At 35.3% G+C, this 16,889-nt stretch overlaps 1 protein-coding gene and 1 long non-coding RNA gene across 2 annotated transcripts; one reads left to right on the top strand and one right to left on the bottom strand.

Annotated features, from left to right (window-relative positions):
* The first annotated feature begins 11,138 nt into the window (after positions 1-11,138).
* On the top strand, positions 11,139-15,197 carry LOC122293981 (protein NRT1/ PTR FAMILY 5.4-like). Its single transcript, XM_043102450.1, has 5 exons — positions 11,139-11,342; positions 11,444-11,661; positions 11,781-12,032; positions 12,472-12,749; positions 14,198-15,197. Exons 1-5 carry the CDS (start codon positions 11,225-11,227, stop codon positions 15,078-15,080), a joined length of 1,749 nt encoding a protein of 582 aa, XP_042958384.1. The 5' UTR covers positions 11,139-11,224; the 3' UTR covers positions 15,081-15,197.
* A 1,074-nt stretch (positions 15,198-16,271) lies between these two features.
* Positions 16,272-16,889, bottom strand: LOC122294073. Its single transcript, XR_006237483.1, has 2 exons — positions 16,765-16,889; positions 16,272-16,586 (listed from the first exon to the last, which is right to left on the bottom strand). It is a non-coding gene; the product is annotated as an uncharacterized LOC122294073 (long non-coding RNA).

Raw genomic sequence — 16,889 nt, 5'->3', positions numbered from 1 at the left:
TCCCACCGGGAGCTAATGCGGAACTATGTTGCAGGTGATTTTGGGAATGTGTATTTGGCTGATGGTGAGGCTTTGAACGTAGTGGGGATGAGAGACATTGATATTGCATTCCCTGGCAAGAACAAATGGACCTTGCAAAAGGTCAGGCACATTCCTGAGTTGAAGAAGAACCTCATTTCTGTTGGGCAGCTTGATGAGTGTGGTCATTCAGTGGTGTTCTCAGATAGCACCTGGAAGGTCACAAAAGGGGCATTGGTACTAGCTCGGGGTAAGAAAACTAGTACACTGTATATGACTACTGGTTTAATTGACACTATTGCTACTACCGTTGCAGAAAGCACAGCAGATTTGTGGCATTGTAGGCTTGGCCATATGAGTCAGAAGGGCATGACGGAACTTTTGTCTAGAGACAAGCTACCAGAACTGAAGATAGTTGATCTCAGTATGTGTGAGAGTTGTATGATGGGGAAATAAAAAAAGGTCAGCTTCTTGAAAAGTGGCAGGACGCCTAAGACAGGAAGACTTAATCTTGTGCACACAGACGTGTGGGGTCCTTCCTAGTGGCATCTCTTGGAGGTTCTCGCTACTATGTTACGTTCATTGATGACCATAGTAGGAAGGTATGGGTTTATTTTTTGAAACATAAATCTGAAGTATTTAATATTTTCAAAATTTGGAAAGCCATGGTTGAGACAGAGACAGGCCTGAAACTGAAATTTTTGAGGTCTGATAATGATGGTGAGTATATTGATAGCGGGTTCAAGGAGTATTGTGCAGCTCTGGGTATCAGAATGGAGAAGACCATTCCTGGGACACCATAGCAAAATGGAGTTGCTGAGCGTATGAACAGAACCATAAATGAGCGTGCTAGAAGCATGAGGCTGCACGCTGGACTACCGCCCACTTTCTGGGTAGATGCAGTCAGCACTGCCGTTTATTTGATAAACAGAGGGCCATCAGTTCCACTAGATTGTGGATTGCCTGAGGAGGTTTGGAGCAGGAAAGAGGTTAAGTTTTCTCACCTTAAAACTTTTGGTTGTCTTTCTTATGTGCTTGTTGATTCTGATGCTCGTAGTAAGCTTAAGGCTAAGTCAAGGAAATGCTATTTCATTGGCTATGGAGACGAGGCATTTGGCTATCGTTTCTGGGATGATCAGGGTTGGAAAATCATAAGAAGCAGGAATGTGATTTTCAATGAGAAAATGATGTACAAGGATAAGTCTCGTACAGCTTCTGTAGTAGCTTCTCAGGAGTCCGAGTTTATAGGATTGGATGACCTACCAGAGGTCACAGTGCAGTGTAGAGATGTGAGTGACGGGGAGAGTGGGTCCAGTGCACCCATTCCTATTATTCCGCAGGCAGTTTCAGAACCGTCTACTCCTACAGTTGCAGTTCGCAGGTCAGTTAGGACTATACGTCCTCCACAGCATTTCTCACCTACTTTGAATTACATTTTGTTGACAGATGGTGGAGAATCGCAGAGTTATGAAGAAACATTGCAAGATGAGAATTCTAACAAGTGGGAGCTGGTCATGAAAGATGAGATGGATTCCCTGCTAGAGAATCAGACATGGGAGTTGACAGAACTTCCATAAGGGAAGAAGGCATTACATAACAAGTGGGTGTACCGGGTGAAAACTGAGCATGACGGCAGTAAGAGGTACAAGGCTAGACTTGTTGTAAAAGGCTTTCAGCAAAAGCAGGGTATTGATTACTCTGAGATCTTTTCACTTGTGGTGAAGATCACAACTATCAAGATGGTATTGGCTATGGTTGTACTAAAGATCTATTTCTTGAGCAGTTAGATGTGAAGACAGCTTTTCTTCATAGAGACCTTGAAGAAGACATCTACATGCACCAGCCTGAGGGGTTTGTGGTACAGGAAAAGGAAGGTTCAGTTTGCAGATTGAAGAAGAGCTTGTATGGCCTGAAGCAAGCTCCTAGACAGTGGTACAAGAAATTTGACAACTTCATGAACAGTGCAGGGTACATGAGATATCAGGCAGATCACTGTTGCTATGTCAGGCATTTTGACAATTCTTACATTATTTTGCTGTTGTATGTGGATGACATGCTTATTGCAGGGGCTAGTATTGATGAGATCAATAATCTGAAGAAGCAGATGTCAGAGCACTTTGCAATGAAGGATTTGGGAGCTGCAAAGCAAATCCTTGGCATGAGAATTGTCAGAGATAGAGTCAGAGGTACATTGAGACTCTAACAGGCTGAGTATGTGAAAAATGTACTCAGCAGGTTCAATATGGACAAGGCCAAACCAGTTGGCACACCCTTGGGAAGTCACTTCAAACTCAGCAAGAATCGGTCACCAGAGTCAGAGGAGGAACAAGATTACATGAGTAAGGTTCCTTATGCCTCAGCTATTAGTTCACTTATGTATGCTATGGTTTGCACAAGACCGGATATTGCCCATGCAGTGGGAGTTGTGAGTAGATACATGAGTAACCTAGGAAAGCAACATTGGGAAGCAGTGAAGTGGATTTTGAGGTACCTAAAGGGTTCCTCAGAAACCTGTTTGTGTTTCTCTGGAGAGAGCTTGGAGGTGCAGGGCTATGTTGATGCTGATTTAGCTGGAGATATTGACAGCAGAAAGAGTACCACGGGCTTTGTTTATACACTTGGTGGTACTGCAATGTTATGGGGTTCTAATCTACAGAAAACAGTTTCTTTGTCTACAACAAAAGCTGAGTATATTGCAGTGTCAGAGGCTACAAAGGAGATGGTATGGCTACAAGGCTTCTTGGAAGAATTGGGTAAGAAGAATCAGAAAGGCACTCTCTACAGTGATAGTCAGAGTGTCATATTCATTGCCAAGAATCCAGCATTCCATTCCAGGACCAAGCACATTCAGATCAGGTATCACTTCATACGGTCATTGTTAAATGATGAACAGTTGTTACTTGAGAAGATTTGTGGAAGTAAGAACCCTGCTGATATGTTGACAAAGGGTGTTACGCTTGAGAAACTAAAGTTGTGCGCAACTTCAGTTGGTCTTCTAGCATGAAGACAGGAGCAGTGAGTTGCAGAGGTGGAAGATATCATGTTTGAGGAAGACGGCGATACAGCGAGTGTACCAGTCTCCAAGTGGGAGAATTGTTGAGTACTGTGGAGTCTGGTTCACATCGCTCGAGCGGAGGCATTGGTCGCTCGAGCGAAATTAGGCAGAGTCGAACGCTCGATGTCAGTCGACAGTGAGCTCAAGCAGGAGGCTTTCGCTCGAGCAGAGGCATTGGCCACTCGAGCGAAGTCAGGCAGAGTTGAACGCTCGATGTCAGCTCGACAGTGAGCTCGAGCAGGATGCGGAAGGGAAGTTTGCTCGACGCGAGCTCGACACGCCACTCGAGCGAACATGCATTTTTTAGGGTTTCTGCCGTTTAACTATATATATGATGCTTTACTTCATATGGCCGTACGGTTGACACTGTAGAAATACTGTGGACGTATAGTGAGAGATCCATCTTGTAGTGTGATATTCCTCAATAATAAAATTCTCTGCAGCTCCCGTGGACGTAGGCAATTTGCCGAACCACGTACATCTTGTGTCGTGTGATTGCGTGTGTGATTGTCTTTCTCGTTCCATATTATCTTTCAATTCATTGTCATCGTTTTTCACAACATGACTGACGAAGGACGATGTACAGGCAACCTTCCTCTCAGCTTGGGGCACATCACAATATATAACTTTTCAAGTTGAGGAAAAGCTCCACCTTCATTTTCAGCACCAAAAGGAAACCATTTCTCCCAATTGGACATATTCTCGAACCTTAGAGACTTCAACATACCAAATGGCTTCAGTGTACAAGAATTATTTCCATAAAACTCAGGTCCCACTGTAACAACTCCATCAAACCCATCAATAACGAGTTCATTCAGAGAAGATAGCTGCCCAAGTGGTGGCAAGGCACAACAATATTTGCAATTTCTTAGATCAAGATATGCAATATTAGAGAATAACGGAAGCCCTATCTAATTTGGAAAACTTTCCTCGTCATAGTTGTTGATGGTGAGACGTTTCAAGTTTTTATAGGGTTGGAGATTTTCGAGTACACCTCTTTGAATGTCCGAAATATTTAATTTATCTAAAGTATCATTCCATTGAAACACCAACTCTTCAAGGTAATCCCTATCCTTCAAGTTTGCATCCAAAGCATCATTAACAGATTCAACATTTTGGAGATCCCAAATTGAAAGCTTTCCCTTGAGTTCTAAAAGTCTCCCCAATTCTCCAATGCGAGACCCATTATGTTTGCCAACGATAAATTTTGTCAATGTCTAGAGACTATTTTCTACCCATTCGTATTGGCGTCTTCTTTAACAAGCTTGTTCCATCAAGATCAAGATGACGTAAAGTAATGAGTTTCCACACATCTCTTGAAAATCTACCTAATCTCGAACAGCCTGATAACTTCAGCGTTTGCAAATTGTATAAATTACATATGGAATTAGGCAACCTTTCAACATGTGAAAGAAAGATCCAAATAACGCAGATGTATCATTTTGCCTACTGAATTGGGCAATTTAGTTACTGTCTAATTGTGGGATAGAGAGAGAACCCTGAAGCACCATAACCTTGGCATTCTGATTTCTCTCCACCATAGTGACGAATCTAACGCCAGAATAGTGCGCAATTTCTTGGCCTTGCAAAGATCCTCGTCAATCTTCTTTGAAGTAGCCAATCACAAACCTCCACCAAAATATGACAAATAGAGAAAACAAAAGCAGTTCACGTGGAAAATGGATTAGAAAATCTACCGATCGGTAGAAGCATTGTGTCGAAACTAATATAAAGACTCGTGGGCCTCTGATCTGTACAGTGCTGTTTTCTTCAGGATCATAGACCCATATAAAAGTTCTTGACTCATATGTGAGGCCCATAATAAGATCATTATCATTTTAATATCCAGGACCCTTGGGCTGTAACAAGTAAAATGTAAAATAATCATCAGCCCATTACTTGGAACTACAAGCTAGCCGGTTAGACATCTACTAGTTTCAGGGAATTCAACGACTTTCAGATATTTTTGCCGAGTGTTTTGGGACGAAAAACTTGAGCCAAAAGAATTTTTTTGATGTAATGTCTACGTGACTCCCACATTCACCCTTTTGTTAATAAGTTATTCTATTCTCAACTATAATGGGAAAGTTGATTTTTTTGTCATGCTCTATTTTTTAAAAGAAGTGCGCGTGAACTAATAAATGCTTTGAGCAGTTTGAAAATTAATGTGACGATCGTTGAGCCAATAATTTCCGATCGAATTGGGGTGAGGTCTTTTTTTTTTTTTATATATATATTGGAGGGGACAGTTTTGGATGGGATTTGAATGTTTTAAGCAAGTCGTTCATAATAATCATAATTTGAATTGTGAAAATAGAAAGAAATAATTCATGTTACCCTAGACGTGACATCACTCACTCACTGTGGTCAGTAGCATTACACATGATCATATATACTTCTCCAGCATTCCGATTATATACATCCATTACCTAAAATTAAGATCATAAATTTCCATGAAACTGATAAAATTAATGATCATGACTATCAATGATCTCAACATTGACGTGCATTCATTGAAACCTATACATATATAATTTATAGTCTATCAGCTTCCTAGTTAGATAGGGTGAAGCTGGTCAAAGTCTCAGTCCCTAAATGCAATGATCTTGACACGTACGTAGCAGATCTTAAGTACTCTAAAGATCATAGTACGTACTTGGTTTTGATCATCCTAGCAAGCATATATAATCTGTGTCTTGGTGACTTTTTAGAAGCGATATAATTAAGAAAAAAAGTAGCTAGGCTTCTGCTCTTAGGTGCAGGATGCATGCATGGAATGATCGATCTAGGTCGTGTTGATTGCATGAGTAGAACATGATGCAGCAAAAACTTGCGATCGAGGGTGCAAGCTGAAAGCCATGATCATATCCATATATTAATATATATATCCATAGTGTAGTCGGTTCAAAACACACTATTGCCGGCACGGGCGCATGCACCTGATCATGAGTGGGCTGCAGCTTTCGCAACATGCAGCCCTCCTAGACGTACTGATCTGCACAGTATTAATGAATAGATTCAAGAAACGTATATCTCATGTTAATATGTTTATTTCGATCAAACTGTCGATTCTATTCATCTAAGAGTTATATTTTATTACAAGTCATAAATATCTTTTACTTCAGGCTATATATATATATATGTATATAGAGAGAGAGAGTAGAAACTCATAATCTTATCTCCTTCAACGTATAATTTCGCATTAATCCAGTACATCTTTGACCGTCCATGAGCTTGTTAGTGATTGGAACATGAATTTGGATGCCAGTTTTATCAAGGAGCTAGAGCTTCTGGCAGACAGGAAGGGGAATGCATATATCATCATCATCATCTATATATCACTGGGAAGTTAATTTGTCTGTAACCCCACAATGTGGATGATGGACCCTTTTGAATGTTGCTTTGATTGATTGATTTAAGTGCTTTGAGGATTTATAATGGAGCAGAAAATGTAGTAAAGAGCTTGTACTTGTGCGCGCAGTGCATTAATTCTGTTCAAGTGCATGTGAAGCAGTCTAGACTCGAAACTAAGAAGCACTGTACATTTTGCTCGGGGGATGAGGGGAAAATAGATAAAACAGCTTTAAGTACAACTAAGAACGTCAGTGCTCATCAAACCTCATAATAGTATTTCATGTTCTGCCTATTTTCTTATGTTTTTTCTTTTCATTTCAGGTCTGTAATTTTGTGGGTCTAGGCCCCCTCATATCTGGGTGCACCTTCTGCAGTCTGCACTGTCCCCTTATCTATATATATATATTGAAAAATTATATACATGGTTGGAAATATATAAATTGTGTCACGCTGATGTCTGCTCAAACCATTTTATATAATTAGCTGCATATGTAATAATTTATTTATTCTGCATGTAGGGTCCAGCACTACTTTTGACCTAGTTGATGAGTTTTATAATTAACCAATTAGAGCAGTGATTAACTAAGAGATTGAGTACCTTTTTAGTGTGGCCTTCATGTGGGCCATGATCATCTTGATCGACCTCATAATTCCAAAGATATATATATTTTACAGGGGTACAAAATCATTGAAACATAGAACATTAAATAATATTCTTTGGATCTATACGTACATGATACATCGCTTAACAATTAGATGTTTTTTTTTTTATAAAAAATAAAAAATAAAAGAATTAATTAATCAATTTGCGCATTTTATGACACCAAAATCATATATACCATGCATATATATACCGATATACGATTTTTGAAGTTCCTAATCATGTATATACACACGTCACGCATTGTTTAAGTACTGCAAATATATTAAGTTGATGATCATGACACGATGCGTATATACATAAAGTAGCTAGCAATGAGAGGAATCTATATATAATTAGTCACACTCATTGAACATTTAGTGTGGCTTCCTCTCTTAAGCAAAAGCTAATTGGGGAATGTTTTGTAGTGGAATTGAATATTTGTGTGTTTGATTTTTTAGGGTTGAGTGGACGGATTGATCTTCTTTTATGTTTGCCGCAATGAGTGGCTCTACAGTCACACATGAGGGATCCTGATGGGAGATCCTCTTTTTTTTTTTTGAACTTTTTTTATGTAATTTTTAACACTTATAAATATATATTTTTTTAAAATTACAATATCGATCGTTAAAATATACTTCCTTAATTATTAAGTAAAAAAAAACCCATGTAATCCCCAATAGGTAAGAGTAGCATTAATTCTCTTGCGGCAATATCCCTTAATCGTGTCAATTCCAACCACTCTAAAGTCAAACATAAAGATCACATTATATATTAAAGGAACGAAGTCGGTAAAACTTAAAAAGCACAAAAAAAGAAGCATTTATGTTATAGTGGGATTTGCAATGCTAATGATAATTGAGTAGATGCATGCAGGCAGGCCGGTGGTCTTCAAATTAATTGATTAATTATTAGTTTTTTTTGGCTGTCGGCAGATCCATTAATTAATTAATTAATTAGCAATAATATTATGTTTATCGAGGTTTAAAAAATCTAATCTTATAAGTTTCAAACTAATTATAAACTTAATCCCTAATTAATAAGTTAATTTAATGATCCATTGCACGGCAACATTAATATTAATGAACAATATTGCATGTCTCATGTATTTTTAGATCCAACAACTTACAACACTAATGAATTATGTTACGTTTTTAGGCCTTTTTTATCATGTGTATGATGCAACGTCTTGCAAGAAATTACGTTCTTACTTTAATTTATATGTTTCCTCAAATATTGCCCTGTCGACACCGGCCTAGTGATAAATTATACAGCTTACATGGGATCATGAAAGTCTTGAGTTCAAATATATATATATATATATATATATTTATAAAAAGTACTTTAGTCACAACGAGATTAAGGGTCTGTTTGGGGTTGCGGTAGGAGTCCTAAAAAGTACTTAAATATTCTAATTAAAAACTCTTTAATAAAAAAAATTAAGTTGTTTGGATGTTACATATTAAAGTACTTTTAATCTCAAATAAGCTAAAAAGTACGTATAAGGAAAAACATTAGTTTGATGCGTTTTTTTAAACGTGTTTTTTCAGATAATGCAGAATGTAATTTAAAATTTAAAAAAATTGTAAATGGACGCAGTAGCATAGCCACGTTGGGCATGGCCCCCTTAAAAATTTGGAAAAAAGATATACATGTTAATTTTTTTATTTAATAAAATAATATTAATTTATCATGTATTAGCCTCTCTTCTAAAAATTATTTTGGCCCCTCCATAAAATTTAATATGATATAAAAATAAAATAAATAAACACATCTCATATAAAAAAAAATACATATTTTTATTATAAATAAAATTAAAAAAAAATTCTAACTATAATCAGTAGTATTTTTAACTTCTTTCCATTGTCTATATTGAAAGAAAAATAGTTAAGAATTTTGATTTAAATTCAATACTTGATGATTTTGTTTGTATAAAAGAACGCAACTTATAATTTTAGGCATTCTGTATTTCTTTTGTTTAATATATTTGTATGAATGTCTTTATATTATTTTAATGATATATTGTTCTTGACATATCAAATACTTTTTTAATACATAATTTGTATCAAACGTGTTTTATTTTTATTGTAAATCTTCCTATCAGATTATTATATATCGTAAAAAAAAATTGTATAAAAGTAGAATAAAAAATATTTTATGCTTATCATTCTAGTTTTGTTTGGGCCCCCTTAAAATAAATTCTTGGCTCCGCCACTGAATGGATGAAAATATCTATAAAACTTTAACATAATTACAATTTTTAAACTTTCAAGAATATGATCATAATATTTAAAAATTCAAATAATCGTTATTTCTACTTTAGAAAGTACTTTTTTAATTTGTTCCCAAACGAATGTAACATGTTTGAAAATGTTTTAAACATAAGTTTATCAAACAGTAAATAACTTTTTAATAGTAGAACTTATTACTTAAGTTATAAGCTATAAGTCTTAAAGTTATAAACTATATTTCTCACCGCAATCCGAACATGCACTACATAAAAGTAAACTCATAAACTGATGTAGTATGTCAGACTGTAAAGTTATTTTTATTATAAAGTAAATCTAACGAAATGCATGAAGCCATATCGGTTTGTAGGTTTATTTTGTATAATCTATTTATATCTGTAGTAGTTATATATATTATATAATATAGCACTTTGCATTGAAAAAACGAGACATTCACGAAATTAAAGAAATAGTTATTCTATTATTAATTTGGTGCCATATAAAGTATACCACACACATCATTTAGATGATAATATTTTATTTGTAAAATTTAAATTTTAAAATTTATCTTTTAAATAAAATTATACCATGTAAACACTTTACTAAATCACGTAATATTGCTTAATTTACCAAACAAGAAGTTTGGAGGGCGAAAACAAACTCTTAACTGCCTTTTGTTTTTAAAAAAAATTGTAGTTCATATTATGATCATTTATGATCTCCAATATAATAATATTTTAATAATTAATGATATATATAATGAATTAATCACTATTCTATTTTTTTGTTAAATATTCTATCTGCCCCTGAAAATATTATTGTCTCATGAAACAAAGGAGGATTAAAATTATATATGGTATTTTTTACCGATCATTTTTCACTTTTAATATAAACATCTTTGAAATGAAAATACTTTTAAAAATAATTATGACTTAATCATCAATCATGTATCTCGTGTTCTGAATTAATAGAAACATGAAAAACTAAAATAATATCCATCAAAACTGAAAAGAGAGAACTCCACGTACGTACATATTTTATTCGAAACATTTTCAATGGATTCCTCCATTTTTAAGCTGTAATATTAAGAATAGTGTTACATATAATCATGAAGTGTATAAATATCATATATTTATTTTAAAAAAGAGTAAGATCTACTATTAAAAAATCAGTTTTATTTATTTTTTTTTTTGTGAATCATGTATTTATTTAATTTTTTCAAAGTATTTGCATAGTGTGCAAGCGCACTCACGACTGTAACTATCATTTTTCAACTGCTATTTTTCTAATAATAAATATAATATTTGTTTTTGTGCATCATTCTCACAATATTTGCAAAAGAAAGTAAGGATTCATATCTAATTTTCTTTTCACAATATTTCAACAAAAAAAATTAAAGGATCCATTAATAATCCAAGTGATCTAAAAGCTTTGCTTTTTTATATTTACAACTTTTATTAATGAACGTATGTTTTGATAAATATAAAAAATATAAATTGCTGGACTTATATAGAAATTTGAAAAATAATTTTATAAATTGACGTTATTTATTTCTTTTCGAGTTTTGCTACGTATAAGTAAAGTCGTGTATTAATCTGCATATCAATACTGATTTCTTCATATTCAAAATTTAAATTAATATTATTTTTAATAAAATTTACTTTTTAACCAATCACATTAAATTAATTAACATATTAATACTCAATTATGTTTGCAATCAGATTTTTACTTCCTTTTTTGGCAGTATAAACCGACGTTACAAAATAAAAACATTTTTTCTTGTAAAACAACGTAACGTATACTTTAATCTCCGTGAACGAGCAGAGTGAGGTGACCAGAATCCAGATAGTTTCTTCCCTATATATATATACATGTGTTCCCATATACCCAAAGGTCTCGAATGTGAAATTTCTTGCACCAGTTTTCCATATGGATAGATCTGTAGCACAGGAGTTGATTGGAAATGGTGCCAAAGAGGAAAATATCAAAGTCTCCACAAAGCAAAGAGCCTCCAGGGGTGGCTGGAATGCTGCCATTTTCATCATCTGTAACCATCCTTGATCTCTTTGATTATCTTCTTCTTTCTTCTTCTCATGATCATTTCCTTAAAGATTGATCTCCTTTTCTGTCTTGTTTGTCCGTTTGCAGTCGTCGAGGTAGCAGAACGATTTGCGTTCTACGGCATCTCCGGCAACCTCATCACCTACCTCACGAAAGAACTCCATCAACCCACAGCCACCGCAGTTAAGAATGTCAACACCTGGATTGGCGTCTCAACACTCTTCCCGGTGCTCGGAGCCTTCATCGCGGACTCCTTTATGGGTCGCTTCAAGACCATCCTAATTTCCTCTGTCACTTTTCTCTTGGTAATTTTTAACTTCATCATCGCCATTAATATCTTCCCACCAGCCACTTCATTTTAAAAGTACCGCATGCAACTTGCTAGGATCCTGTAAATGTTCATGGCTTTTTATGCGCGCCGCAGGGGACGGTTCTATTGACTTTATCGGTCTCGGTGATCCCTTTGCATTATCGTGAAGCATTGTTTTTTACAGCCCTATACATACTCTCCGTCGGCGAAGGCGGGCACAAGCCATGCGTGCAAACCTTTGCGGCCGACCAGTTTTACGAGGATTCGCCGGAGAAGAGAAAGGAAAAGAGCTCGTTTTTCAACTGGTGGTTTTTGGGGATAGTCGCTGCCGGCACTGCCGCCACACTGCTACTAATCTATCTGCAGGTAATGGGTAACGTAAAAATTTATCAAATTCTCCGACGGATCATGTGAAGTTTCATCTTTTGTTTTGACAATATCTTCGATTTCCTTCAACTACTTAGAACAGATTATACTTCAAATATATATCATAAACTAATTAACCTGTGCCGACGACTAAGCAACCGGCAAGGAAAAGAGAAGATCTATTTCGCCCAGTGTAAAACTTAACTGATGTGACATAACTTCCAAATTAAAATATTAATTTCAAAATAATTGATCATGGTGTAGTTGTGTGTAGGAGATTGAACAATATTACTTTATCATGTTAAAGCGTATTGCATCAGCTTCTACTACATTCTATATAGTTGATCTTATTTTCAGAAAAGGCAGAAGAAGTTAATCATTTCAAGACTGAATTAACCCAAAATGTCAAGATCTTCATAATGTTATACATGATGTACAGGACAATATTGGGTGGACTTTAGGGTTTGGAGTGTTGGTAGCTGTTTTGGGAGTGGCACTGGCGATATTCATGCTAGGAATCAAGAGGTACCGGAAGGAGGGTCCCGTGGGGAGCCCATTCACCAGGGTGGTGCAAGTGTTCGTGGCGGCGACTCGAAAGTGGCGCGTCAAAAGGACGTGTGATGGTCGGGATAATGTGTTCTACAACCAAACATGTGGGACTCACTTGGATGGTGATCAGCATAACACGCGAATTATCGCTCGGACTAATCAATTTAGGTACTAATGAGTCAAGACTCATTACCTTTCCTAGTATTAGTGGAGTACTTAATTATCTAAAGCAAATCAAACTTAATCACATTTTATCATATAAATTTTCCGAAGGACATAACACGTACACTCTGCAAAAAGTAAAGCTGGTTTGCAAGTAAAAGGATACAATAAATTATGAGTTTTGCTACATATAAATAAAATCGCATACTAATCTGCGTATTAATACTGATTCATTCATATTCAAAATTTAAATTAGAACTGTTTTAAATAAAATTTACTTTTTGACCAATCACATTAGATTAGTACACATATTAGTGTGTAATTATGCTTGCAGTTAAATTTTTTTCTAAATTATTTAGATAATTTCTTTGTTTTGCATTAAATGAGTTGTATATATAGTTGATGATCATAGGCTTGGGTACTAATTGACTAAGACCGATCGAGCCTGACCCTGTAAGTTGATATATACATGTAAAGAGTCATGATTTTTCTCTTTTCAATTGGGAAGACGTTTATCACAAGACGAGACAGATCATTAAAGAAAGAAGACACGTGAGTCAGAGTGAGAAAATTTAAGGCATAAAGCTTGATAAAGTCATTCTATTTTGATGTATATCTCTTTAGCTAGGGAAGATCCTTGACTTGAAGAGATGTTTGAAAGTTTTTGCGAGTACAGAGATAGAGACAGATGGAATGATGTGAAAAAAGCAGTGTCGGGATCATAATCTAGCTAATAACAACATATATAGATTAGCACACAATAATTCAAGTACTGCAATATGCATGTACGCATCTCGATCATGACTTCGATCTTTTTCATGAACAATAATTCAAGTGTCAGCTCATCAGGTACTATCTCTTAGCTAGCTATTCTTTTTTATTTTCTGTTTTTCAAGTGATTCCTATTTTTTCCTCCTGATCGTATATATCTCACTTTTCCTTTTAATTGCTTGTCCCAGCTGCTTTACTGCTTAAGCTTAAAATAAGAGGAAGATATATATCAGGAAGATAGGCGTGAACTCTATAAATTATTATATATATTGAAGAATCTCTTCAAGTATAATGTTATGTTTTATATTAAATCCTAAAATTTTGATTAATATAATTATAGATAGAATAAAGCTACTCATCATCTCAATTCTCATCATTTCATTATGTGGTATTAAATAATTAAAAAATATTTATTATATTTTACTTATGAACTTATCATCTAATGTCTCATTATGAAATGACGAGAATATGATAAAGAAATTTACGATTACCAATAGATTTGTACTCTTATTGTTATATATTTTAATATCTATCTATCCTTCTAAATTTCTCGAGGGTAAACACTACATTTTAATATTTATCTCTCTCTCAATTAAAAACTAATTATATTGCATTGTTTTTCTGATAATTTTTTCAACTTTCAAAAGTTTATGATTTATACGATCACTATTTCAAAATTGCAGGTTTTTTGACAAGGCAACGATCATAGACAACATTGATGCATCCAGCAAAACACTAAATCCTTGGAGGCTATGCTCTGTAGACCAGGTTGAAGATGTAAAGCTCGTGCTCCGGCTCATCCCCATATGGTTCAGCTGCATAGTTTTCCACGTAGTCCAAACCCAAAACCACACCTACTTCATCAAGCAAGGCAGTACCATGGTCCGGTCGACCGGAATATCCCACTTTCAGATTCCTCCGGCATCACTTCAGGGCCTCACCGGCGTCACAATCCTAATCGTCGTTCCGATCTATGAGCGAGTTTTCGTCCCAATCGCCAGAAAATTTACCGGACACCCATCGGGCATTACTGTGCTACAAAGGATAGGAGTTGGCCTAGTTCTATCCATTCTCAACATGGTTGTGTCTGCTCTAGTGGAAGCCGAAAGGGTCAGCACTGCCAAAGAAAATAACCTTTTGGATAACCCGAAAGCAACAGTACCAATGGTGATCTGGTGGTTGCTCCCACAGTACACCATCTGTGGTTTTTCCGATGCATTCACCATCGTCGGACTCCAAGAACTGTTCTACGATGAAATGCCGGAGGCAATGAGAAGCATGGGAGCAGCAGCTTACATTACTTTGCTTGGAATTGGAAGCTTCATTACCAATGTTATCATATCTGTTGTGCAGGCAATCAGCTCAAGGTATGGCGAAAAATGGCTTGGCGACAATTTGAATCGAGCACACCTTGATTATTTCTACTGGGTGTTGGCGGGGTTGAGCGCTTTGAGTCTCTGTGTTTTTGTATGGAATGCCGTGCGCTTTGTCTATAAAGATGTTGAGGAGGGGAAAAATAACGTGCCAATTACGGGCAAGTTGATACCGGAGGCCGGCCATGTTTGATGTGTTTGATAGATGGTACGTAGGGTTAATTTACATAGAGAAGCAAGCCTTTTTTTAAGACAATGTAGAGTAGGGTAAAGTGTTTGATATCGCAATCAATGGTTGTTTTTTATGTAATGGTAGATCATATGATGGTGTTTGAATGCTTATAGCCCGAAAGAAAAACCAAAGAAAACTTGGAGATATTAACTACTATTAATTGACATTAATGCTGGTGTATATAATTATAAGTACAAACGCCCCTCAATTACCTTAAACACTAATTTAGATAGGAATTATACCATATATATATATATATATATATATATATGTATCACATAATTGGTCTCATGATCAATAGTACAATCAGCTGCTTTTATTTGCATATTTCTACATCGGGTTTACTAAATTGGCCCAGTAGCAGTACTAGTGCTACATTCAATAGATGAAACAATTTGATCAATAATAGCGCCAGTGAAGAGTATTGATGTATATATAATATGTCTAATGGGTATCAAGTTAGACATGCAATATTAGAGCAATATAATGTTGTGTACAAGTTTCAAATAGACAAATTTCGTACATGTTTTATTATAAAAAAAATGGATCCCACTTAAAAATAATAAGTTTCTTTTTTACTCTTTTCAAGGCCGGTGTGATTTAGTGTTTTTTTTTTACAATCAGATTATGTGAGATTTGTCTATTTGAAATTTGTATAAATCATTAATTAATATTATCATGCACTCGGAAGTTCTATCTCCGCCCGTATACACAGATATTCATGAATTATTCATTAAGAGAAATGAATTCATATACATGAAGTTCCAAATAGACAAGTCCTATATAAGTCCGTGTAAAAAAATGGATCACACTTAAAAAGTATAAAAATATTATTCTTTATTAGTGGGACCCACTTTTTTACAAAGAGCTTGTTTGAGACTTATCTGTTTTAAGTTTGTATGAATGAATAGTATCGATATTTACTGCAAAATGTGTGGTCATCATCTCTTTAGCTTCCAAGTCATGAAACAATCGACATCACATTTTTTTCGTGAATGAATTAAGAGCGCTAGCATTCATTTTTAATTTTCATAGAAGAATTTAATTAACACGCGCACACAGAAAAATAAAAAACAAAAAATCTATCATCTATATATATATATATACACACACTCTTTTCTAAGTAGCTAGCAATATTCCAATTAAGAAGAATGATCAAGAAACTCCGTTTCCCTTTATTAATTAATTGATTTCTTTTAAGGTAGAGTACTACAATATATAATATTAACATTGGTACTTCTGGGGAACGACGGAGCGTACTTTTTCATGTACGTTGATGAGGATCAGCTTCATTTTGTTTAATCATGAAATTCATGGTCTGATGATCATGAGCTGCTGCTGCAGGAGGGTGGCAAAAACAAATGTTGAGTTGGCATTCGCACTGTGATGGATCATCACTACAATCATCAACAGTCTTGCATCGGAAATTTACATTCCTTGCTTCCACTTCTGAGTACTGCAAATTACCTGCAATATGCGCATGCAGCAGCTAGCATGTGTGAATTAATATATATTGTGTGCATGCATGAAAGTCATGTGCATGTATCATGTGTATGTATTAATATATGTTTGGCAATCAAGAAAATTACAAAGATCATGGAAATATTTAAGATCGTGATCAGAATATAAGCTGGAATATTCTTACATGAGCATATAAGCAATAGTGAAATCATGAACAGAGCTAATTAAGTAGTTGAAGGAACATTTCTCCATCTCTTGAGCCTTTTTTTTTTTGCTGTATATGAAGCGCTAGCTGTATTATATGAGTGG

This window comes from Carya illinoinensis, chromosome 14 (genome assembly GCF_018687715.1).
Source record: "Carya illinoinensis cultivar Pawnee chromosome 14, C.illinoinensisPawnee_v1, whole genome shotgun sequence".
NCBI lineage: Eukaryota > Viridiplantae > Streptophyta > Magnoliopsida > Fagales > Juglandaceae > Carya > Carya illinoinensis.
The sequence above is the reverse complement of the archived record's forward strand: the minus strand, read 5'-3'. Positions and strand labels throughout refer to the sequence as shown.